At 60.3% G+C, this 22314-nt stretch overlaps 3 protein-coding genes across 7 annotated transcripts in view; 2 read left to right on the plus strand and 1 right to left on the minus strand.

Moving 5' to 3' along the window:
* Positions 1-38: 38 nt before the first annotated feature.
* UBL5 (ubiquitin like 5) lies at positions 39-2171 on the plus strand. Of its 2 annotated transcripts, none has more exons than XM_040986189.1 (5): positions 39-120; positions 1103-1159; positions 1284-1367; positions 1456-1493; positions 2029-2171. In XM_040986189.1, the coding sequence occupies exons 2-5, from the start codon at positions 1104-1106 to the stop codon at positions 2070-2072; spliced, it is 222 nt and encodes a 73-aa protein (XP_040842123.1). In that variant the 5' UTR covers positions 39-120; position 1103; the 3' UTR covers positions 2073-2171. The 2 variants fall into 2 exon arrangements, with proteins under 2 accessions (XP_040842123.1, XP_040842122.1); XM_040986188.1 differs by having other exon boundaries at positions 45-120; positions 1099-1159.
* Positions 2172-6183: 4012 nt separating this feature from the next.
* On the plus strand, positions 6184-13662 carry PIN1 (peptidylprolyl cis/trans isomerase, NIMA-interacting 1). Its single transcript, XM_040986249.1, has 4 exons — positions 6184-6291; positions 6952-7173; positions 12414-12524; positions 13213-13662. The coding sequence occupies exons 1-4, from the start codon at positions 6234-6236 to the stop codon at positions 13320-13322; spliced, it is 501 nt and encodes a 166-aa protein (XP_040842183.1). The 5' UTR covers positions 6184-6233; the 3' UTR covers positions 13323-13662.
* A 1499-nt stretch (positions 13663-15161) lies between these two features.
* The window catches only part of OLFM2 (olfactomedin 2), a 54775-nt gene continuing 47622 nt past the window's right edge, over positions 15162-22314 (minus strand). For 2 of the 4 annotated variants that reach the window (XM_040986254.1, XM_040986250.1), the window contains exons 2-6: positions 18812-18961; positions 17491-17637; positions 17156-17375; positions 16762-16868; positions 15162-16145 (exon numbers count right to left, since the gene is read on the minus strand). In XM_040986254.1, the coding sequence (XP_040842188.1) occupies positions 15468-16145; positions 16762-16868; positions 17156-17375; positions 17491-17637; positions 18812-18961 (1302 nt within the window). In that variant the 3' untranslated portion in view covers positions 15162-15467. Of the gene's footprint in view, positions 16146-16761; positions 16869-17155; positions 17376-17490; positions 17638-18811; positions 18962-21349; positions 21361-22314 lie in introns of all 4 variants that reach the window. The other 2 variants (XM_040986252.1, XM_040986253.1) reach the window with 2 other exon arrangements.

Below are 22314 nucleotides of genomic sequence, written 5' to 3' on the forward strand. Positions count from 1 at the left end.
GGTGTTGACTGACACCGGGGCCTGAGCACTTCCGGTTGCGTTCTTCCTCTTCCGGCTCCCAGCATCAACTCCGTTCAGAGCTTTCGTGTTGGAGCGAGGAGAGGTCTTGGCGACTTGCAGGTCTGAGGTTTTTGACATGCGTGGGTGACTCGGAGAAGGGGTCAGGGCAAAGTGGTCGCCTAGCGGGCCTGCGAGCTGGCGGTAGATGAGGCCGGGGAACCGCGGGGCCGCGGGGCGGGGGTGCAGGGCCCGGAGTCGCGGTGCTGGGCCCGGAGTCGGGGTGTAGGGCCCGGAGTCGGGGTGCAGGGTCCGGAGTCGGGGTGCTGGGCCCGGAGCGGGGTGCTGGGCCCGGAGCGGGGTGCAGGGTCCGGAGTCGGGGTGCAGGGTCCGGAGCGGGGTGCTGGGCCCGGAGTCGCGGTGCTGGGCCCGGAGTCGGGGTGTAGGGCCCGGAGTCGGGGCGCTGGGCCCGGAGCGAGGTGCTGGGCCCGGAGTCGCGGTGCTGGGCCCGGAGTCGGGGTGCTGGGCCCGGAGTCGGGGCGCTGGGCCCGGAGCGAGGTGCTGGGCCCGGAGTCGCGGTGCTGGGCCCGGAGTCGGGGTGCTGGGCCCGGAGCGGGGTGCAGGGTCCGGAGTCGGGGTGCAGGGTCCGGAGTCGGGGTGCTGGGCCCGGAGCGGGGTGCTGGGCCCGGAGTCGCGGTGCTGGGCCCGGAGTCGGGGTGTAGGGCCCGGAGTCGGGGCGCTGGGCCCGGAGCGAGGTGCTGGGCCCGGAGCGGGGTGCTGGGCCCGGAGTCGCGGTGCTGGGCCCGGAGTCGGGGTGCTGGGCCCGGAGCGGGGTGCAGGGTCCGGAGTCGGGGTGCAGGGTCCGGAGCGGGGTGCTGGGCCCGGAGTCGGGGTGCTGGGCCCGGGGCGGGGGTGCTGGGCCTGCAGTCGGGGTGCAGGCGGCTGCCTGGGGTGCTTTGGTGTGGGGAACCACTCAGGCTTGCAGGCTGGGAGGGGTTCATGTCTGAGAACGAGGGGAGAGTTAATGGCAGAGCTGGGCTTCTGATGTGTGGGAGACCCTCGGGGACCCCAGAAGTCCTGACTCCCCCGCTTTTGCTCCAGGCAGGATGATCGAGGTTGTTTGCAACGACCGTCTAGGGAAGAAGGTCCGCGTCAAGTGCAAGTATCCACTGATGGCCGGGAGGCGTTGAGGGCAGGCAGCAGGGCATTGCACGGTCAGCTGGGGAGAGGGGCATAGGAATGGGGACTGTGGGGTCGCACCCCGTTTGCCTTAACTCTGCATCCAGCACGGATGACACCATCGGGGACCTGAAGAAGCTGATTGCAGCCCAAACCGGCACCCGTTGGAACAAGATTGTTCTGAAGAAGTGGTGAGTGGGACAGAAGTGGTGAGTGGGACAGAAGGTGGTGACCCCTGGGCCGGCCTCCTTGCCTGTCTCAAAGGCCTCTCTTCTGTAGGTACACGATTTTTAAGGACCACGTGTCGCTGGGGGACTGTATCCTTTTGCACATGCTGGGCCCTGTTTTTCTTGATTTCATATTGAATCTGTATGTGGTAGCCACTTGGTACAGCACAGGAGGCACAAACTCGGGTGGGGGAGGGTGGTTGGCTGGTGAACTTTTTTTTAAGATATATTAATTTTTATTGGAAAGGCAGATTTACAGAGAGAAGGAGAGACAGAAAGATTTTTCACCCTCTGGTTCACTCCCCAAGTGGCTGCAACAGTTGAGCAGATCCGAAGCCAGGAGCCTCTTCCGGGTCTCCCACGCGGGTGCAGGGTCCCAAGGCTCTGGGCCGTCCTCCACTGCTTTCCCAGGCCACAGGCAGGGAGCTGGATGGGAAGTGGAGCAGCCGGGACACAAACCAGCGCTGGTATGTGATACTGATTTTGGAGGTGGCAGATGAGCTGTTGAGCCCCAGTGAGGCTCCTCTTCCTTTGCCCTGGGCTGCGCACGTGGGAGTGGGTGCGTGGGGTGGCAGCGGTGGGCCACTCACCGTTAAGGTGAGGATTCCTTAACTCTCAACCTCAGACGAAATCCACGACGGCATGAACCTGGAGCTTTACTACCAATAGAGCAGAACTCCTCCTGCTTGCTCTGCTCCGCCTCCCATCCCCCACAAGAGTATGGCTGCTCGTTTTTAAAAACTCACACAAATAAAAGCTTCAATGCTGCTATGTTGTCTTTGATTTGGGGGGCACAGGAAGGGCTGGTATCTTGGCTGTAACCCTCTCCAGTAGGCAGGGGCTCAGGCGGAGTGCTGGAGTCAGGGGGGGCGGGCAGAGCTGGGAGTTGCAGCCGCTCTGGCATATCCAGGAGTCAGAAGATGTCACAGGCTCGGGGCTGTGGATTCTGACAGACCACCAGCAGCCGAGACACCCTGGCAAGTCACTTAATCTCCTTCCATCTTTGTTGGAATACACCTGCCGCTGTCTTAGGTTCTGGTTTGAATGTGTTCCGCTGGGAGCTCGGTGGTGGGTGGTGCTGAGGGGCTAGGACTTCGGGAGATTCGGGGTACCCTCAGAAGGGATTGTGGGACTGCAGTTCTCTCTGGCTTCCTGTTGACGAGCCAGGCGCTCGGTCTCCCATCACAGCAAGGCAGTACTCACACAAAAGCTTGAGTGGAACATTCTTTTCTGTAGCAAGTTCCCTTGGGGTATTTTGTTACAGTAACACTAAATAAGACAGATATAGCTGCAGCGCCTCACACTGAAATATCTTCATTGTGAGGAGTTGAGGGGGGTCGGGATGGGCAGCCTCTTGTCCCTTGAAAATGCACAACCTCATTTTCTTTGTGTGTTTTTAAGATATTTATTTTCATTGGAAAGCCAGATTTACAGAGAGAAGGAGAAAGATAGAGGAAAAATCTTCCATCTACCAATTCACTCCCCAGGTGGCTGCAACGCCTGGAAATGAGCTTATCTGAAGCCAGGAGCCTCTTCTGGGTCTCCCACACGGGTGCAGGGTCCCAAGGCATTGGGCCGTCCTCCACTGCCTTCCCAGGCCACAAGCAGGGCGCTGGACGGGAAGTGGAGCAGCCAAGACACAAACCGGTGCCCATATGGGATCCTGGGTGTGCAAGGCGAGGACGTTATCCACAAGACTACCATGCCTGGCCCTGGAGCTTGCATGGCCCTTGAGGCAGCATGGCACTGGCTGGGAGAGCAAGGACCAGACCTTCTGGGTTTCAGCTGTGACCACGACTCCTGTCTGCTCCACAGCAGCGTAGGGTGATGGTAGCCACATCTAAGGTGACCCAGTCAAGAGAGCAGGAAGCCTGGAACTTGGCATTGTCAGCAACTGCCAGTGTTCTTACCCTGGTTATGGCACAGGAAAGAACAAAGCTCTACCCCTGGCCCTGGCCTAGGTCCTGCTGTTGATCCTAGCCCTGACTGACAGGGCAGAAGAGGAACTGGACCCAGTCTCTTCTCTGGAACCCTTACCCAGAAACCCGAGCTCCATGCATTCCTGCCCATGTCCTAGTGGCCCTGTTGATGCCCAGTATGATGAACGTGTTCAAGACCCGGAACCTACTCCTCCCTCTCCCCCAACACCCTCCCCACTCAGATCACCATAACAGTCATTGGGAATGCCAGGGGCCCTGGCACGTACAACATTGTGAAAGAAAAGCTTGAGCAGAAAGGAGGCTATTTATAGTCTCTTTCAAGTATTCATCTATTGCAAAAACCAAAAACAGGGGCCTGGCGCGGTGGCGCAAGTGGTTAAGTCCTCGCCTTGCACGCCCGGGATCCCATATGGCCGCCGGTTCTAATCCCGGCAGCCCTGCTTCCCTTCCAGCTCCCTGCCTGTGGCCCGGGAAGGCAGTCGAGGACGGCCCAAAGCTTTGGGACCCTGCACCCACGTGGGAGACCCGGAAGAGGCTCCTGGCTTCGGATCGGCATAGTATCGGCCCGTTGCGCTCACTTGGGGAGTGAATCATCGGATGGAAGATCTTCCTCTCTGTCTCTCCTCTCTGTATATCCGCCTTTCCAATGAAAAATAATAAAAATAAATCTTTAAAAAAAAAAAAAAAAAAAAAAAACCAAAAACAGGAGGGGATTCCAAAAGTGCAAGAAAATTATTTAAAGGGACGTGGTGTAATGGCTTAGTGGCTAAGTCCTCACCTTGCAAGTGCCAGGATCCCATATGGGCTAATTTGTATCCCAGCTGCTTCACTTCCCATCCAGCTCCTGAGAGAGCAGTGGAGGACGACCCAAAGCCTTGGGACCCTGCACCCGCGTGGGAGACCCGGAAGAGGCTCCTGGCTTCAGATCAATTAAGAGCCTGGCATGTTATTCTAGTGGCTGAAGTCCTCACCTTACATGCACCAGGATCCCATATGGACACCAGTTCTAATCCCAGTGGCCCCGTTTTCCATCCAGCTCCCTGCCTGTGGCCTGGGAAAGCAGTTGAGGACGGCCCAAAGCCTTGGGACCCTGCACCTGTGCGGGAGACCTGGAAGAGGCTCCTGGCTTCAGATCAGCTCAGTTCTAGCCTTTGCAACCGCTTGGGGAGCTAGTCAGTGGACGAAAGATCTTTCTCTCTTCCCTGTGGATCTGACTTCCCAGTAAAAATAAATATACTGAATTGCTCATTTTAATGAATCTATAGAGAGTTCCTGTGCTACAATCCCACAGTTTTTAGACAGTTTAGGACAGTTACAATACTCTAAGAACACTTTCCAGGACCTTGCCTTTTTATTTGCGGTAGCTTGGATATCATCCCATCAGTAATTTTTTACTTTGTGAATTAGTTTTCTTGGTGGACTTTTTGGGCTTTGTCATGCTTTTGCACACTTGCTACACTGAACTATGACACACTTTTTTTTGTTGTTTTAATTTACCTGGCAAACAGTTTCATTCAACACTTACCTATTTGGGCTGGCATGATGGATCACTGGCTAATCCTCCACCTGCAAGTGCTGGTATCCCATATGGGCACTGGTTTGAATGCCGGTTGCTCCACTTCCAATCCAGCTCCCTGTTGGTGGCGTGGGAAATCAGTGGGGATGGCAAAAAGATTTGGAACCTTTCACCCACATCAGCATGTGGTAGAGGCTCCTGACCGCACTGGCTCAGCTCTGACCACCGCACACATTTTAGGGAGTGAAGCAGTGAACGGGAGACCTGTCTGTCTCACCTTTTCTCTGAGTCTGCCTTTCCAATTAAAAAAATAATAAAACACGTATGTTAACTATGGGCTAGGAGAGGTTTTGAGTGTGCCGGGGGAGCATTCGTTTAGCCGTCACAGCCAACAGTTACGGCTTCCCTCGCTGGAGGACAGTGCCAGCAGCCCAGCTCCATCCGCAAGGCCTTTCAGCTTCTTCCTGCCTCCAGTCCTTCTGCTTGGAGCCATGGCTTTGGGCTTCAGTATTCCCGATGTTCACACAGACCCACAACGCAAGTCCTCCCCACGGACGCCTTCCTCCCCCACGTTTCTCTTTGGCCTGGGTTCCCAGCCTATCTGAAACGGACGCTGGCAGCTTATCTTCCTGCAACCCTCGGCCTCTTCTGCCGTGCCCCTTGAGGGGCAAGGCCAGGACCCACCCGGCCCCAGGACTGAGTTAGATTCCAAGGGCTCCGGAAGGTTTTCAGGTCAGCAGCACGGGGAAATGGCTCGGCCTAAACCAAGCTGCTGTTTTTTTTTTGTTTGTTTGTTTGTTTTCCATATGGAGGAAGCAGGTGGGAAGAGCGAAGATGGGGAAGCCAAATTTAGGCCGTTGGGTGCTTGGCTACCCATCGCCAAGGCAACTGCGTAGTCATGGCAACGGTAAGGCCACCCCGCTCCCTTCCCGGATCTAGTCGCGCAGCGTCGCCTCAGTACCAGCCCGTCGCTTCCGCAGAGGGGGACGCGCCCCTCTTCCGGGAACGGTCCAGACAGTACTAGCTGCCTCGGTAGCCAATCAACTGTCCCGTCGGGTCGGGTTCCGCAGCCGGGAGTGCCAGAGGGGTTGGGACTTTTGTCGCGCTCGGCCCAAGGCGTTGAGAAAGGGCGTCTCGAGTCTCCCGTCCACCAATGGGAAGCTGAGAAGAGCAAGGGGGCGGGGTTCAGCGCCAGAGCGATGGGCCCCGCCCCCATCACCCGTACACAATAGCAAGCCAGAGTGTCCATCCAGACGTTGGACCGTCCAGTGAGCGCGGCGGCAGCTCCCGGGCGGAGCCCGCTGAGCCAATCGGCGGCGTGGGCGGGCGGGCGCGGCCGGCGGGGGCGGAGCGGGCGCTGCGGCAGGAGGGAAGATGGCGGACGAGGAGAAGCTGCCGCCCGGCTGGGAGAAGCGCATGAGCCGCAGCTCAGGTGGCGCGGGGGTCGGGCCGGGGGTCGCGCGCGGACCCCCTGGAGCAGGGCTGGAGCTCGGCCCTCGGGCGCGGGGCCGCGGCCGCCAGCTGCTCCTCCTCCTCGTAACGGCGCCGATCCGCCCCCGTGGAGGGCTGCGACTCGGGAGGAGATGAGCCGGGAGCGTGCGGCGCCTCCTGAGGCAGGGCGCCGGCTGTGTCAGCCCGGCCTGGGCTGGGGAAACGGGGGACCTCCGTGTCCGATGCTGGGCCCGGGCCCTGTCTGGGGGAGGAGGCGGGACCCGCGTGCCGTGCACAGACATGGTGACATGGTGGTTCACATCCCTGCCGTCCGCCCCGCTCGTGAGCCTTGGGTGTCGGGGTGCCCGGCGCTCGGGCACGTGCTTTAAAATGAACTCCATTTTAAAGGCTCGGGGAGGCAGCGGCTCAGCTGGGTTTGCCCTCCTGGAGCCCCCCAAGGCATAGAAGGTTTCGTGCCCACTCCCCCTTATTGCACAGATGCGTGGACTCAGCCTGGGCGGCTGACAACGTTGCCGTTTTCAATCTGAGAAAGTGACACAGCCCGAGTCTTGAAGCCAGGCCTTCTGGATGCCAAGGGCCCCTCGTGGGGCCAGCTGTCCCCTGTGGCATTCACTGAGCCCTGCCTTCCTTGCCCCCGCAGGGCGCGTGTACTACTTCAACCACATCACCAACGCCAGCCAGTGGGAGCGGCCCAGCGGCCACAGCGGCAGCAGTGGTGGCAGCAGCAAGAATGGGCAGGGGGAGCCGGCCAGGGTCCGCTGCTCGCACCTGCTGGTCAAGCACAGCCAGTCCAGGCGGCCGTCGTCTTGGCGGCAGGAGAAGATCACGCGCACCAAGGAGGAGGCCCTGGAGCTGATCAACGGTGAGTGGGATTGGGGGGCTGCTGCTTCCCCTACAGCCGGTCCGGCCCAGAGGGAAATGGGCACTTGGAGGTGGAGCGCCAAGGGGAAGCTGTGGCTGCTGGCAGTGAGAAGGGGGTCGGGGCGCAGCAGATGGAATGACCTCCCCCCAGCTCTGGGATGCACAGGTGCTAGGGGTGGAGGCCTGCGTTCAGCTCGGGTCCCAGGAACAGATTGGCCGGTTACAGGTGGAGACTGGGCCTGTGTGCAGGAGTCTCACGTCCTGCTGGTGCCCCAGGGTCCAGTGGAGGCCATGTGGGAGTGATCGTGAACGTGGGAGTGATCGTGAACGTGGGAGTAACTGGCAGCCAGAGGTCCTGTGACTTGTACTGAGTGGGTGGAGGGTGGTGATGAGGGGGAGGCACAGGCTGCAGGGATTGGGTGGGGTGTTCCGGGGGGGGGCCTACCCGCTTCAGCAGGAGTGGGCTGTCACGCATCCTCCTCTGAGCCGGTCACTGTGAAGAGCATGCTGGAACCTCAATTTCAGGGTTGTGCACTTCTGTCCTGCACGTGGGGAAGCTGAGCAGGACAAGGCTCGGGGACAGCTCCTTGCTACCCCTGGAAGGATCGCTGGGCCAGGCCATGGGAGGCTGGTGGGCTCTGTGCGGACCCTGCAGTGACTCTGGACCATAGCCTTGCATTGTCGTCTCAGTCCTCCCGCCCAGGAAGGACTGGGGTGGGATGGTGAAAGTTCCAGGAGGGCGTGGTGAGCTGGCCCTGGCTGTGGCGTCCTCGGCAATCAGCTGCTCCCTGTGTTCCCCTAGGCGCTTGTCTGGTGGGGGCGGGTGGCCATGCTGCCCTGCGCTGGGCAGCTCACACTTGGCCGTCAGGGGGTGATGGTATGGCTTGCGCCCTCCCAGGCTGGCAACCTGGGCCTCAATGTTACCCCTGGGGATGGACACCCGCAGCGAGAAGCCGCATCCCCTCCCCACCCTTCCTTTCTGCTGAGACTTTCACAGCCTCAGCGCCTCTGCAGCTGCTGGGCTGTGGCCAGAGACTGTCAGGAAGCCAGGGCCCACGGAGTGTCCTTGCTGGTGTCCTTGTCTGACAAAGCTGTCTCCGCTCGTACCCTTAGTCGCTCTGCCCACATGCCCAGGGACGCTCCGAGGCGAGGAGCCACTTCCCCCGACCCCTGTGAGATCAGTAGGCTCCTCTGGCCTGGGCCGAGTCCATGGGCCCCTTGCTGAATCCTGGGTCCCTGGAACTTCATTCTGACCCTCCTCTCCCTGCCCAGGCCCATCCTCCTCGGGTGCCTGGCAGCCTGTGGACTGGACACTGAATGCTGCTTACTCAGCAGATGGGGCAAGGCTGGGGTTCACAGGGTTTCCCTTAGGTAGGGGCGACAGTCTTGGCTTGGGCTGCCATAACAAAATACCATAGACTGAGCGATCCAGACAGCAGACGGGGAACCGGAAGTTCAGGATCAAGACTGGCCCCTTGGGTGTCCAGTGGTGTCTGGCTCGTGGGCAGCGTCGTCTTCCGTGTGTTCATCTGGGGAGAGCACATACTTCTGTTTGTGACCCTTGTGGGTACTCCGCTGAGAGGCAGAGAGAAAGCACCCTCCCATCTGGGGGTTCACGCCCCAGATGCTCACAGGAGTCAGGAGCACAGTACAGGTCTCCCCCACGGGTGGCAGGGACCCCACTTCTAGAACCATCATTGCTACCTCCAAGGGCCTGTGGGAAGTCAGAGTCAGGAGGCAGAGCTGGGATTTGAACCAAGGCCCTGTGGTGTGGCTCTTAACCACAAGGCCAAACACCCATCCCTAGTCTCCCTGCCTTAGAGACCCCATTTCCAAATACAGTCACTCTGTGACCTGGAGGGTGAGGTACAGACATGCAACTCATTCCTGTTGGGGTTTGCTGGGCTCCAGCCTCCAGCAGGGTAAGGGGAGGGGGCGGACCCCCAGTACCCTGTGTTATGAGCCAGTAGAGGAAGGCATGAGTCCCTGCTGGAGCTCGGGGCAGATGGACTGGCAGGAAGCAGGTGGAAGGTCCCTGCTCCCCAGTGGGAGCTCCTGGTGGGCTGTGGAGGGTCTGCTAAGTACCTGACCGGAGTCCTGCTGGATCCTTGTCCTGCGGGTGGGGTCTTGGCCAGGTATGTTGGAGCAGTCATGGAGGCCAGCAGGTTGGAGGTGGCAACTGTTGCGTTTCTGCCTGAATCCCAAGGTGGAGCCCTGGATCCCTTTTCTCTCGGGGTGGGTTTCTACTTTATTTATTCATGACTTCCTGAAACACTAGAGGACACCTGTTTTTTACGCAGCTGGGAGCATTGGGTGGGACAGTGATGAACGTGGTGTCCCTGGCCCCTGTCCACCGGCTGTGAGGCAGGCAGCAGGTACTCAGACAGGACTGTAACCAATGGGACCCATGTGGTGCACTTGACACAACAGGGGCTTTTGGGGGTGGGGGGACCAGAGGACAGCAGGCTGGTTCCAGGCTGGACTTGACCTCTAAGTAAAGGCTTGAGTGGGAGGGCAGGGGTGTGGAGGGGATGATGAGAAAGAACAGGCATAGGAGGGTGGGGGCCTGCAGCCCCTGCGGTCGGTCAAGAAGGCGGCCTGGGGAAGGTGGTGGTTTTGTTTTGTGTTTGAGAAGCAGAGAGAGTGCCCGTCTGTTTATTCCCAAGTACCTGCGATAGCTAGGGCTGGGGCAGGGCTAGAGATGGAAGGCAGGAACACAGGTCTCCCATGTGGATGGCGGAGACCTGGTTGCACGGGCCCTCACTGCTGCTGTGAGCAGGCCACCAGTGTCGCACATGCCTGTGGCCTCAGCTGTTGGACTGTGTGCCTGGGTGGTGCCAGGCCTGGATCCCGGGGTGGGGGTTGCTCGGTCCATGAGGCAGGGGGAGTCCCTTGCTGGTCAGATGGGAGAGAGGCTGGGGGCAACCAGCAGTGCACCCCTGCAGCCAGGAGGGGTGTCCTGGTGCACCCAGTTCAGGTCGGAGCCCCGTTGGATACCTGTGGTGCAGGAGTGGGGCCTTATATGGCACTGCCTCACAGGCACACACACATTCCTAAAAGCCCGGCATAGGGGTGATGGAGTGACAAGTCAGCATCCCAGGAAGATGACACTGACCCAGTGCTGTGCTGCCACCACTTCTGTTCCCTTCCCTGCCTTCCTGCCCCTTCCCTCCCCTCCCCTTGACTTCCTTGAAGGAATCTCAGAGGCAGAAAGATGGAGAAAGATCTGCTGTCCTCAGCTTCACTCCCCAGGTGAACCCAGTAGCCAAGGCTGGGCTGGGCTGCTCTGAAGCTGGGGCTTCGTGTATGTCTGGCACGTGGACGTAGGAACCCAAGCACGTGAACATCTGCTGCCTTTCCAGGTTGTTACCAGGGAGCTGGATTGGAAATGGGGCAGCCAGGGTACGAGCTGACACCCATCCGGGATGCCAGCAGCACAGGTGGCAGCCTTAGGTGCCATGGCACAACCCTGGCCCCTGTGCTGTGTCCCGGGCAGGTAAGATGGTGGTGAGGTGAGGACGTGTGGATCAGCCGGCTCTCAGGTCCCCTGCGGGCATGTGTGCCAGTGACGTCTATGCCAGGCAGGTCAGTGGGCAGATCAGATGGGAACAGCAGGTGGGAGGGTCAGGGTGCTGTGCCAGGTGTATCAGTGGAACCCTCACATCAGGAGAGGCACAGCCGCCACAGCTGGCACCTGTTCATCACCCAGTCAGATGTGCAGGGCATGTGGGAGGTCCCCAGTGCCCCCTGGGGGTCAGCTGCAGAGTCCTAGGAGCCTGCTCAAGGTGGCACTTGTGGGTCCTGGAAGGAAGCAGCAAGGATCCCCATGTAGGGGCAGAGGACCTGTGGGAGCTTGGAAGCATGAGTTTCTGCTGACCTCAGGGCTGCAGGGCTCCAGAGGAGCTGGCAGCCCTTTCCTGGAATGTGTGCTCAATCACACACAGCCGCATGCATGCGAGGTGTGTGCTCAATCACACACAGCCATATGTGAGGTGCACACCCAGTCACACACAGCCACATGTATATGAGGTATGTGCCCAGTCACACACAGCCGTATGCACGTGAGGTGTGCACCCAGTTACACAGCTCTGTGTGTGTGCAGGCCCCAAAGTGTGGCTGTACAAGGATGCTGCGCTGCCATCTTGAGCCCCTGGGCCAGGGGCTCTCTCCTAGGTGTTATCCCTCTTCCTGGGCCGAGGGTGTGCCACGCAGTGTGACACTGTGTGCCTCATGCTGTGAAGAGCTGGCCTCAGAGCCATGCATGCAACCCTCGCACAGCCCCGCCCGGGACCTTGGGAGTCTCTGGCCAGGGCCCCTCCTGTTTGCCCCGGGTTGGACAGCTGTGCTTCCATGTGGGGACATGGCCGACTCCTGATTCCCGGCCACCTGCCTGCTGCCTAGGCCCTTGGGCCCTTGCCCACCTGGCTTGGGACCCACACTCCATCTAGTTTCTTTCCCTGTTCCGTGCTGTCTACCCCATTGGACTGGGGTAGGGGGTACTTCCTTTGAAGCACATGTGTTGGGAGAAGATTGTGGTATTTGTATGTATGTGTGTGCAGTGGGAGGAGGTCATGGCATGTGTGCAATGGGAGGAGTTGTGGTGTGTGTGTGTGTGTGTGTGCAATGGGAGGAGTCGTGGTGTGTGTGATGGGAGGGGGTCATGGTGTGTGTCTGTGTGTCTGTGTGTCATGGGAGGGGGTCATGGTGTGTGTGTGTAATGGGAGGGGGGTCATGGTGTGTGTGTGTGTGTGTGCGATGGGAGAAGTTGTGTGTGTAATGGGAGGGGGTCATGGTGTGTGTGTGTGTGTAATGGGAGGAGGTCATGGTGTGTGTGTGTGTGTGTAATGGGAGGGGGGTCATGGTGTGTGTGTGTGTGTGTGTGTGCGATGGGAGAAGTTGTGTGTGTAATGGGAGGGGGTCATGGTGTGTGTGTGTGTGTAATGGGAGGAGGTCATGGTGTGTGTGTGTGCGATGGGAGAAGTTGTGGTGTGTGTAATGGGAGGGGGTCATGGTGTGTGTGTGTGTGCGCGATGGGAGAAGTTGTGGTGTGCCTGTGGGGGAGGGAGGAGAGCAGAGTGGTTGACAGGTCCCTGCAGGGTTGTGGTGTGTGGGGTCAGCAGGTGTGTCCCCTGGGACTCTTGTGCGTGCAGTGTAGTTGGGTGGTGCCCAGCTCCCTGGGGAGTGTGGTGCTGCCCTCCCCTCTGCCCGCCACCCCCTGACCTGCACCCGTCCTGTCCACAGGCTACATCCAGAAGATCAAGTCGGGAGAAGAGGACTTCGAATCTCTGGCCTCGCAGTACAGTGACTGCAGCTCAGCCAAGGCCAGGGGGGACCTGGGTGCCTTCAGCAGAGGTGCGAGAGAATGGGGGCCACTGACCTGCACCTCCAGCCCTGACCCTCCCCTTCCTCCCCAACTGTGGCTCTCAGCCAGTGGAGGCCTGGGCCCCCAATCCTTACTGCACAGGCACCCAGTGTCCACCAGGTGTCAGCACCCTTCCTGGGCCTCGGGCACTTCCTGCTGGGCAGTGGAGAGGGAGGGTGGCTTGGTTCTGGGTGCTGAACTGTCTCCAGGGGTGTCCCTGTGATGGGTCACCCAACAGGCTGTGTCCTGTCCTTGGGCTCCTGAAGAAATTTGCTGCCTCATTCCACGGGTGCAGGGATCAGGTGCCCACCCGAGTGGGCAGCCCTAAGCTGGGCCTGTGTGTCCAGGCCAGAGGCCAAGGGACCCTTGAGGAAAGGAGGGAAGGGCCCAGGATGGGAGGTGGTGGGGGAAGCCCTCAGGGGGCCCTCCCAGAGGCCTGCCAGGCATTGGGACCGGCCCAGGGAGACAAGCTCTTGAGCAGTGGCGGCTCCGTCTGCCATCCCTCATGCTGTCGCAGTCTTCCCAGGCCTCCTTAATGGCCCTGCTACCCCCGGCTGAGCCAGCGCGGCACCGTGACAGGGCCATAAAGCTAGTGACGGATGCGCGTGCCACTCGGTGCCGACAGGAACCCCATCTGCCGCCGCCCGCCAGGCCCTGACCCACCTCCTCCTTTCCCAGGTCAGATGCAGAAGCCATTTGAAGATGCCTCGTTTGCGCTGCGCACGGGCGAGATGAGCGGGCCGGTGTTCACGGATTCTGGCATCCACATCATCCTACGCACGGAGTGATGGCCAGGGAGGCCGGGGCCAGCCGACTGCGCAGGCGCCTCTCCTGCTAGTGTCACACAGTATTGTTACCCAGGTGGTTGGGAGGGCTCTTCAAGACTGAGGGTTCCCCACCCACCCGCTGTCAGGGCCCTCGATGCCTGACTTGAAGGAGTTGTGGAGGGCCTCGCCGAGGCCTCCTCCCAGGTGCTCCAGCGGACACGGGCCTGGGGTTGTTGCTAGCTGTGCTGCGTTCCTTGTTCAGTCGCAAAAAGTGCGCATATGTGCGCAGGTGTGGCTGGGGCCCCCTGGCCACAGCTCAGCACCCTTTGCAGCCCTGATTAAACCCAGAACCACTGCTGTTGCCCCGCGTCTCATTTCCTCCTTGGCGAGGCCTGGGGGCACCAGGGCCTGGAGGGGCTGGCATTCGGTGGCAGCTGTGAGAACTCCCGCTCCACCTGGGCCTGGGGAGACCTCGTGGTAGTTCCTCCCCACAGCTGGAGAGGAGGGTCTCTGCCAGCGACCAGGCCAGCCCCGGTGTTGTTCCTGGTTGACTCGGCCAGCAGGTGTGGGGGAGTCCTGGGAGACCAGGCTGGGGCTCCACGGTCCTTGCTCCAGCCAAAACCTGCCTGCTTTCCTGTTTGAGCACTCCTGGCAGGTCGTTCTTGGTCCAGCCAACGGGCCCAGCGCCCTCTGCTGATGTGGTTCCCATGACAACAGGGGTCCCTTAGACTGGAAGGGAGGGGGGCTGCAGCCAGGAGCCTCGGAGAGCAGGGATCCTGTGGGAGGGGGCTGGAGAGTGAAGGTAACAGGAGGTACCCCAACAGGTGACAGGCCCACCCCCCCCCCGAGTGGGGGGCTGTGGGTTGTGTGCTCAGCCACCCTGGACTTCAGAGGTTGCAGATCTGTTAGGTGCAAAGAAGGTCCCCCCAGTCTTGCTGGGCCCAGCCCAGGGTATGGGTAGGGGCAGTCTGCTGGGCTGGCCAGGCTTAGACCCCAGGGGAGGCTCGTCACCTCCCCCCACGGCGCCTCGTAAAGCATCACCTCTATCAGCTGCCATCTGGCAGGTTTCAGGAGCAGTCCTGGCCACCGGCCCACCCGCGTTTGTCATTAGGAAGGTTTAATGAGTTTCCTTGCAGTGCTGGCAGGCCAGGGAAAGCCAGCTTGGCTGAATGCACCTGAGCCCCGACGTCCCCCTTGGCGCATAGTTGCCCAGGGCGGCCGCTGCTGTCTGCAGTGGTTATGGGGTTGGGAGAGCGGGGGACCCCTGGAGAGGGTAGGCTGCCATGCCTTGCAGGGCTCCCATGCTGGGCTCAGCTGCTGCCTGCAAGGGGCACGCACCATCCTGGATCTGGTGGCATTCTGGCATCTGCTGTTGCATGTATGTAACCCTGTGATTGGTGTGGCGACCAGGCAGTGTCCGTGTCTACCTGGGACTACGTGGTCCAGGTGTCACTGGGTCAGGATGGCCCCAGAGACCGTTGTGTGCCCAGATGGCTCGTTTTTAGACGGCTATCCCTGCCTGCCCAGAATTGGGGCTGCAAGTCCTCGCCTTTCAATAATTGCCAGACGGCTCCGTCTGATGGACGGGCGGCAGTGCGCATGGGAGGCCAGTTGCATGCCTGGGAGAGAATTCTTGGTGTTTTGATCAAATTGCTTTTAAACGAATTGCCTTCGATCGAAAGCAACTGGCCCACCTCCATAAGGGCTTGCTGGCCTCACAGGAGGGGTGGTTGTCCAGGCTCCCCCAACCTCACACTGGGCTTGCCTGCCCCCCAGGACACTGGGGCATGAAGGATCTGCAGGCTTGGCCCCCACTGCCTTCCTCAGGGGACACGCAGAGCAACCACAGCCTCAAATGTCAAGGTCCCGTTTATTCCGGCAACCCGGAAACAAAAAGTGTAAATTAAAAAAAGGAATTTCATGCAGTCAGCTCCTGGGATGGGGTGAGGGCCAAGTGGGGAGCCAAGAGAAGGGGGTAGGAGGAAAGGCGGGGAAGCCAAGGAGGCCCAACTCGGTGAAGAGAAAGGGGGTGTCCCCAGGGAGGCCGGAGGGACCTGTGGAGTGTGAAAAGCAGAGACCAAGAAAGGAGAGGAGAGAACGCACTGCCAGGCAGAGGGGAGCGTGGACACAACAGACATGGGCGAGGGGAGTGCCCGGCAGCAGCACCTAGGGGTCCCCGGCAGTACTGATGACGTGGAAGAGCGTGACATTGTAGAGCACCTGGTGGCCGTTGTTCCAGGTGTACAGGGCGCGCTCCCGGGGGTTGTAATCCAGCATGGAGATGTGGGAGTACTGGTTGTGGAAGGGCACGTCCGTGTACTCGTAGCTGGACGTGTTTGTGAAGTAGGCGAAGTAGACCTTGGCCCCCGCCAGGTGTGAGTTGGTCACATAGAGCACGCCACAGATCATGAAGGCCTCGCCGGCACTGCGCTTGGGGTAGCCGGTGTCCCAGGAGCGCAGCACCTCCAGGGTGTGGGGGTCCAGCCGGCTGACCACAATGTTGCCCGCGTTCTGGTTGGTGGTGTAGACGGCCCAGAGCCCGCTCTCGTCCACCATGAAGTCCATGTCGGAGAAGCCGCCCCACGAGTAAGGGAAGGTGTTGTTGTAGCCGGCGCCCGGGAGGCTCCTCTGCACCAGCACAGACCGCGAGCGGAAGTGGTACTTGACCACCACGTTGCTCTGGTACTTGTTGTAGAAGAGGGACCCGTTGTAGACCACGTGGCCGGTGCCCGCCCATGGCTGGGGCAGCAGGTGCTGGATAAAGTTCTGGCCTTTGATGAAGTCCCCCAGGGTGCGGAACTCCAGGACCCGGCGGCCTTTGTAGTAGCCATCCATGTACCAGACCTAGGAGGGCAGTGCTGTTGAGCGAGGGCGGCTGCAGGGCCCAGCGAGTGCCCAGCGAGTGCCCAGCAAGTGCCCAGCATGACTGGTTACTGCCCAGGGACTAAGAGCCTGTTGGACTGCATGCAGGCGTGAGGTCCCCACCAGCCAGGAGGCGTTAGGTGGTCACTTTGTTGACCATGGGTCCCATTTTGGCAAGGCCTGGCCGCTTTCTCATGCTCTTTGTGACCCCTGGCTAAGCGGACAAACTGGCACGCGAAAGCCACCCTGACCTCACAGCCCCTGGCCGCCTCCCACCCTCCTACAGCCGGTGACTTCAGCGCCCACCCAGGGAGCCGACAGCTCAGGGAGCTCTGGTCTGGCAGGCTGGACAGTTGTGACCGTGGAGGTCACAGAGCACTGCTGGGGTAGGGGCTGCTGTCCCTGGGAGCTTGCCGGCAGTACGTGGCACCTGCGAGTCTGTGGAATCGGCAAACGGCTTCACTGGTCTGGGAGCTCCTTGGTCACTTGGTAGTCACGGAAGACCCCGGGGCAGGGCCACCAGGGGCTATGGCGTGGACACCTCAAGCACCTCTGGGCACCCCCAGGCTGCAAGTCCCAGGGGGACTGTGTCACTTACCCGGCTGTCTGTGCTGGGGGCCATGGTGTCAGTCATCCAGGAACCAAAGCGGGACCCCATGGCCCGGACGGTGATGGGGTTACTGACCCCGGTCAGTTTCCCACAGCCTGCGGGAGCAGGAGCCACAAGCAGGGCATGAGGCTGGGGGAACGGGGAGACCCAGCGGGAGGCAGGGAGGGGTGAGGTGTGGTCCAAAGTGCCATCAGCCCACAGGTGGGTGAGGCGCCAGGTTGAGGATGAGGTTGGAGGCCAAGGCTTAAAGGTCATTCCCAGATGCCTCCAGATGCCTTCGGTGGCAAGGTCGAGAGTTGAAGTTTGGAAGTTACAACTCAACAACTCTGCCTGGGTAGTGTTGGGGCTGGGGTGCAGGGTTGGGGGCGGGGGTCAGGCGTACCCAGCTTCTGGGCGCAGGCATGCAGCCGGGCCTCCAGAGCCGTCACCCGCTGCTGCAGGTCCTCGTACCCGTAGGCGCCCATCTCCTCCTGGATGGCCGCCAGGCTGCCCGAGAGGTTCCTCACTTCCTCGCGCAGGCGCACGATGGTCCGAGTGTCGGCCTTGTACTGCTCCAGGACCGAGCTCAGGGGTGACAGCTCTGTCATCCTGTCCTTCAGCTCCTGTCCAGCGAGAGGACAGCATTGCCAGTCCTGACACACAGTGCCTCGCCTGGGCCCGGCCCGTCACCCCCTCCTCTTGGACACACACCAAGCCCGTGATGTCTGGGGACCCCACCTGGAAGCTCTTGGCTGAAAGGGAGCCATCGGCCACCCGCAGCCTCGCGTCCAGGCTGCGCAGGAGGCTCTCCATGCTGCGCACATACTGCAGGTCACGGTACGTCCGCAGCTCAAGGACCTCCATGGACTGCGAGACATTCTGCACCTAGGACGGCGACAATTCAGGAAAAGCAAACTCCGCCCCATCCACCGAGATGGCACAGTTAAGGACAGACTGGGACACTTGCCCAGCGAGACCTGCCCTGCACCGCCCTTACCAGAGGCAACCCTTCCCCCTAGGGTCCGACCCAGAAGTCAGCTCTGCAGGCACTTGGAGATTGGGCCTGCCCAGCCAGTCCTGCCCTTCCACCGCCTTTCCCTGGTTACAGCCCCCCAGCCTCCCCCTCTGCTCCCTGGCGGGTGCCTGGCTTACTCTGCCTCTCTCTGGTTCTCCTCCTCCCAGCTCACTGGTGGGTCTCTGTGCTTGGCCTCCTGGTCATAGCCCATCCCCACACACACCCGTCTCAGGTCCTCCAGCTCCCCTGACTGTCTCATTGCCCCCTGCATTGGCTGTCTCCCAGCTGGGACTGCTAGCTGCAGTGTTCCTGTCCCTTGGCCTCCTTCAGGGGGGAGAGGTCTGTCTAGCCTGTCCTTCAGGGGGGAGAGGCCTGTCTAGCTGAGTCCTCGGTGCCTAGCACCGGCCCAGAGTCCATGCTTGAGGACTGTGTTGTGGCTGAATGCAGGAGCAGAACCTCCCTCTTTGTGGTCTCCTGAGCCAGCTGACCCAGGTGGACCCTGTCTGGCTCAGATGACTCAACCTAAGGCAGACTGACTGGGACACGCCTGGATGCTTCTCAGAAACCATGTCGTCGGATGAAGCTGACGCCCTCCTTGGACAACCCTCATCAACAATGAGAGGGTACCACGTGATGCCGAGCAGGGCAAGCTCCCGCAGGGTTCCCGGGTGGGAGATGCCGGCCAAACCTCAGCACCCTGCACCATCGTGTGCATGTAGGGGGTTGCCCACCTCCCACAGGGCCTGCCTTGTCCTTGGAGTGGAAAGGGGCCTGCAGAGTGCGAAGGTGGGGTGAGGGTTACATGACCACCAGGCATGCAGAATGCTGTTACAGCAGATGGATCTGAGCAACAAAGAGCTGCCTGGGACCTACATGGTTGGGACTCCCATGCCGTCTTAGGACACCTCTTCCTTCCCACCAAGGCAGCACTGAATGAAACACCCACGAGGCTGGATCCAAGCTGACCCAGATGGGGACAGAGGGCCGGATGGGGAATGGAGGTATGTTAACAGTTCCTCCTCAGAAGATCTAGAAGGTTCTCACCTTGTCCATCAGCTGCCGCAGCTCTCGACTCCGCCCATCGCGGGAACAGGTGCTCTGGGCAGGGATCACAGCCGTACAGATGCATTTCCCGTCGGGGGCCTGAGCTGAGGTGTACAGCTGCCAGCCTTCCTCTGGGCTCTGGAAGAGGGTCTGCGGGGGGATCGGGATGAGAGAGTAGGACTCAGCCTGCTTTGCACTGGGAGAGAAAGTGGCGGGGCGGGGAGAAGGTACTGACTGAGCGCCTGAGTAGTGTGACCCAGGTCCTCCTTCAAGGAATGCCATTTTACAGGTGACCAGACCAAGGGGGCGGTGAAGGAGGGAATATTCTCATACACACACAACACACATGCTCCTGAAGAGGCTTTGATTAGAGTGCACGGAGACAGAGGGACAGAGGATGCCACGGTGGGGCTGTTCCGTGCTGCAGCCTGAAGCATGAAGACCTGTGAAGGTGAGGGAGGAGCTGGGAGAACATGGAGGATGGGTGAGCCCAAGGCCACCAGCACCTGCTGTGGTCAGAGCAGAGTGAGTGGGTACTCAGCAGACGTCACTGGGAGAGGTTGGGGGCCACAGGGTGGGCTTCTGTTTCTGCTCTGAATGAGGTGGGAAATGAGAATTCAAAGGTTTATTTCTTTGAAAGACATACAGGAAGACACGGAGAGACACACACAGAGATCTTCCATCTGCTGGTTCATGCCCCAAATGACCACAGCTGTCAGGGCTTGGTCAGGCCACAGCCAGGAGTCAGGAACTCCACTGGACTCCCACAGGGTGCAGGGGCCTACGCACTTGGGCCATCTCCCACAGCCTCCCCGAGTTCACCAGCATGGAGCTGGATGGGGAACAGAGCAGCCATGACTAAGGGGACATGGGTGTCAGAAGCAGTGGCTTGCAGCACCCACTGGCACGTGCCAGGACTGGGTGCAGTACCCCCTGGCAGGTGCAAGATCAGGGACTGGGAGCAAGCCTGGTAGGGGAACTGTGGGCACTCCCTCCCTGCACTGAAGCTCCCACTGGTGAGCATGAGAGCCAGGATGGGCAGCAGGCCAGGTTGGTCAAGACAGCAGCACCCGAGGGCATACACATGGGCCAGGTCTATGCCAGGCTGAACTAAGCTCCAGCACACATAGGTGTGCCCAAGAACAGATGGGATGCAAGACAGTCTGGGGTATGTCACAGCACATACGTGCACATGCAAAAACTAGGGCTGGGGGTAGGCCTGGTGGGGGTTATTGGGTGTTGCCCTGACTAGTCCACAGCACTCACTGGTATGTGTGAAGACTGGACCTATGGTGGGCTGAGCTGAGCTGGGCTGGGCTGGGCTGAGCTGGGCTGAGCTGGGCTGAGCTGGGCTGGGCTGGGCTGGGCTGGGCTGAGCTGGGCTGGGCTGGGCTGGGCTGGGCTGAGCTGGGCTGAGCTGGGCTGGGCTGGGCTGGGCTGGGCTGGGCTGAGCTGGGCTGGGCTGGGCTGGGCTGAGCTGGGCTGAGCTGGGCTGGGCTGGGCTGGGCTGAGCTGAGCTGGGCTGAGCTGGGCTGGGCTGGGCTGGGCTGGGCTGGGCTGGGCTGAGCTGGGCTGGGCTGAGCTGGGCTGGGCTGGGCTGGGCTGGGCTGGGCTGGGCTGGGCTGGGCTGGGCTGAGCTGGGCTGGGCTGGGCTGGGCTGGGCTGAGCTGGGCTGGGCTGGGCTGGGCTGAGCTGGGCTGGGCTGAGCTGGGCTGGGCTGGGCTGGGCTGAGCTGGGCTGAGCTGGGCTGGACTGGGCTGGGCTGGGCTGGGCCACAGCACCCATCTGCTTGCATGAGATGGGGCCAGGAATGGGACTGACCCAGCTGCAGCCACTGGTATGTATGTTTTTGGCTGGCATGATGGCTGACCCTGCGCTGGCTAGCACACACAAAATCAAGTCTGAGGTCACCCCAGGTGGGGTTTGTTGGGGAACTCCGCAGTTACAGGGCTGGACTCAAACCCCAGCCACAGAGAAAATCCTAAGATATGTGGTCCGACCTTGGAGTGTATGTATTGAGACTGGGCCGCCTCGGTTGCCTGTGCAGTGGACAGCATGTCCAGATGTACTGGGAGGACGTGACAGCCAGCTTGCCTAGGCCGGCAGAGGATGGAGAGCAGGACAGGTTGGACACTCTGCTGGCCGAGCCTTGCAGCGTGTGTCTGGGTCAACCAACAGGCCTTGGGAAGGTTTTTTCAACCCTGGAACAGTGAAGCTGACGGCATCCCAGAACTATCAAAAGCACTCAAGTGACACACCGAGGCCTCTAAGGTGTCGTCATAGGATCATCGCCATTCTCCGTGCCAGTGTAGTGTGACAGCCAGGAGCAGCCCCACCCCTGCCCCCCTTGCAGATACAGCACAAAAAAATAAAAGGAACCCTTGTCCCACCTGCCTTGCCCCGACCTGAGCCTCCCACATAGGCATGCATCCTTCTCAAAGATGTAAACAACATTAAACCAACAACAACAACCAACAGCTAACCCACTGCACCCCTTGCTGCTCTCCAAGGAGGATTCTGCGCTGAGGAATGCCTGACTGTGGGCATTACTGCTCCATGGGGCTGTGGGGGTCCAGGCAAGCCACCACGGCAGGAGGCAGAGGATCGGGTCTGCCCTGGGATGCCTCCTGCAATGCTGAAAGCAGACGTCTTAGGAGTGAGGCAGCACTGTGATGGCTCCCTCCACAGCCCTCTGTTTCCCACAGGCTGCGGCAGAGATAAGCCAGGCTGGGAGTTCCCAGCAGCCGGGGAAACGCGGCTATTATCCCACCTTCTCTCTCCCACTCAATAAAATCCTTTATTTTTTTTTAACACTTATTGGAGTGTGAGCAAACGATATAATTGTACAGATGAGCTTGACTTCACTAATTTATAAGAAAAACACCATCGGAAACTCCAGTAATGAGTCACGCTCAGAGCCTCAGACGCCCTTCCTGAGTCGGCAGGGCCCCGTCCTCCCAAGGCTGCGTCTCCCGCTCGGAGGGACAGATGAGGCACGGTCCCAGCCTTCTGTTGCCCAGGGAGGAGCCGCGTGGGACGAGGGCTCAGGGCAGAGGCGCCGGGATCCCCCGGGCCCGAGAACTTGGCCCTCAGTGCAGCGTCCAGCGTGCCTTCACACTGGGCACCCCTCCATCTGTGAGCACCGCTTGGGTGCGTTCATCCACAGGCCAGAACTACTCAGGGTGGCACAGCAAGCTAATCTTCCCCCTTCTAGCACCCACATCCCAAATGGGCACAGGTTCAACTCCCAGCTGTTCCACTTCCCACCCAGCTCCCTGCTTGTGACTTGGGAAAGCGGCGGAAGACGGCCCAAAGCCTTTGGACCCTGCACCTGCGTGGGAGACCCTGAAGAGGCTCCTGGCTTCAGATCAGATCAGCTCTGGCTGTTGTGGCCACTTGGGGAGTGAACCAGCAGAAAGATCTCTCTTTCTGTCTCTCTACCTAACTCTGACTCCTAAGAACAATTAATAAGTCTTTGGGAAAAAAAATATTCAGGGATAATG

This window comes from Ochotona curzoniae, unplaced genomic scaffold (genome assembly GCF_017591425.1).
Source record: "Ochotona curzoniae isolate NIBS_2020 unplaced genomic scaffold, NIBS_Ocur_1.0 contig_4502, whole genome shotgun sequence".
NCBI classification, from domain to species: Eukaryota; Metazoa; Chordata; class Mammalia; order Lagomorpha; family Ochotonidae; genus Ochotona; species Ochotona curzoniae.

Excerpts from the sequence above, each read along its gene's own strand:
- UBL5 (XM_040986189.1), top strand. The coding sequence starts at position 1,104 with ATGATCGAGGTTGTTTGCAACGACCGTCTAGGGAAGAAGGTCCGCGTC. Across the intron at positions 1,160-1,283 it reads AAGGTCCGCGTCAAGTGCAA|CACGGATGACACCATCGGGG; the intron begins GTATCCACTGAT and ends CTCTGCATCCAG. Across the intron at positions 1,368-1,455 it reads AAGATTGTTCTGAAGAAGTG|GTACACGATTTTTAAGGACC; the intron begins GTGAGTGGGACA and ends TCTCTTCTGTAG.
- PIN1 (XM_040986249.1), top strand. The coding sequence starts at position 6,234 with ATGGCGGACGAGGAGAAGCTGCCGCCCGGCTGGGAGAAGCGCATGAGC. Across the intron at positions 7,174-12,413 it reads GGCCCTGGAGCTGATCAACG|GCTACATCCAGAAGATCAAG; the intron begins GTGAGTGGGATT and ends TCCTGTCCACAG. Across the intron at positions 12,525-13,212 it reads CCTGGGTGCCTTCAGCAGAG|GTCAGATGCAGAAGCCATTT; the intron begins GTGCGAGAGAAT and ends CTCCTTTCCCAG.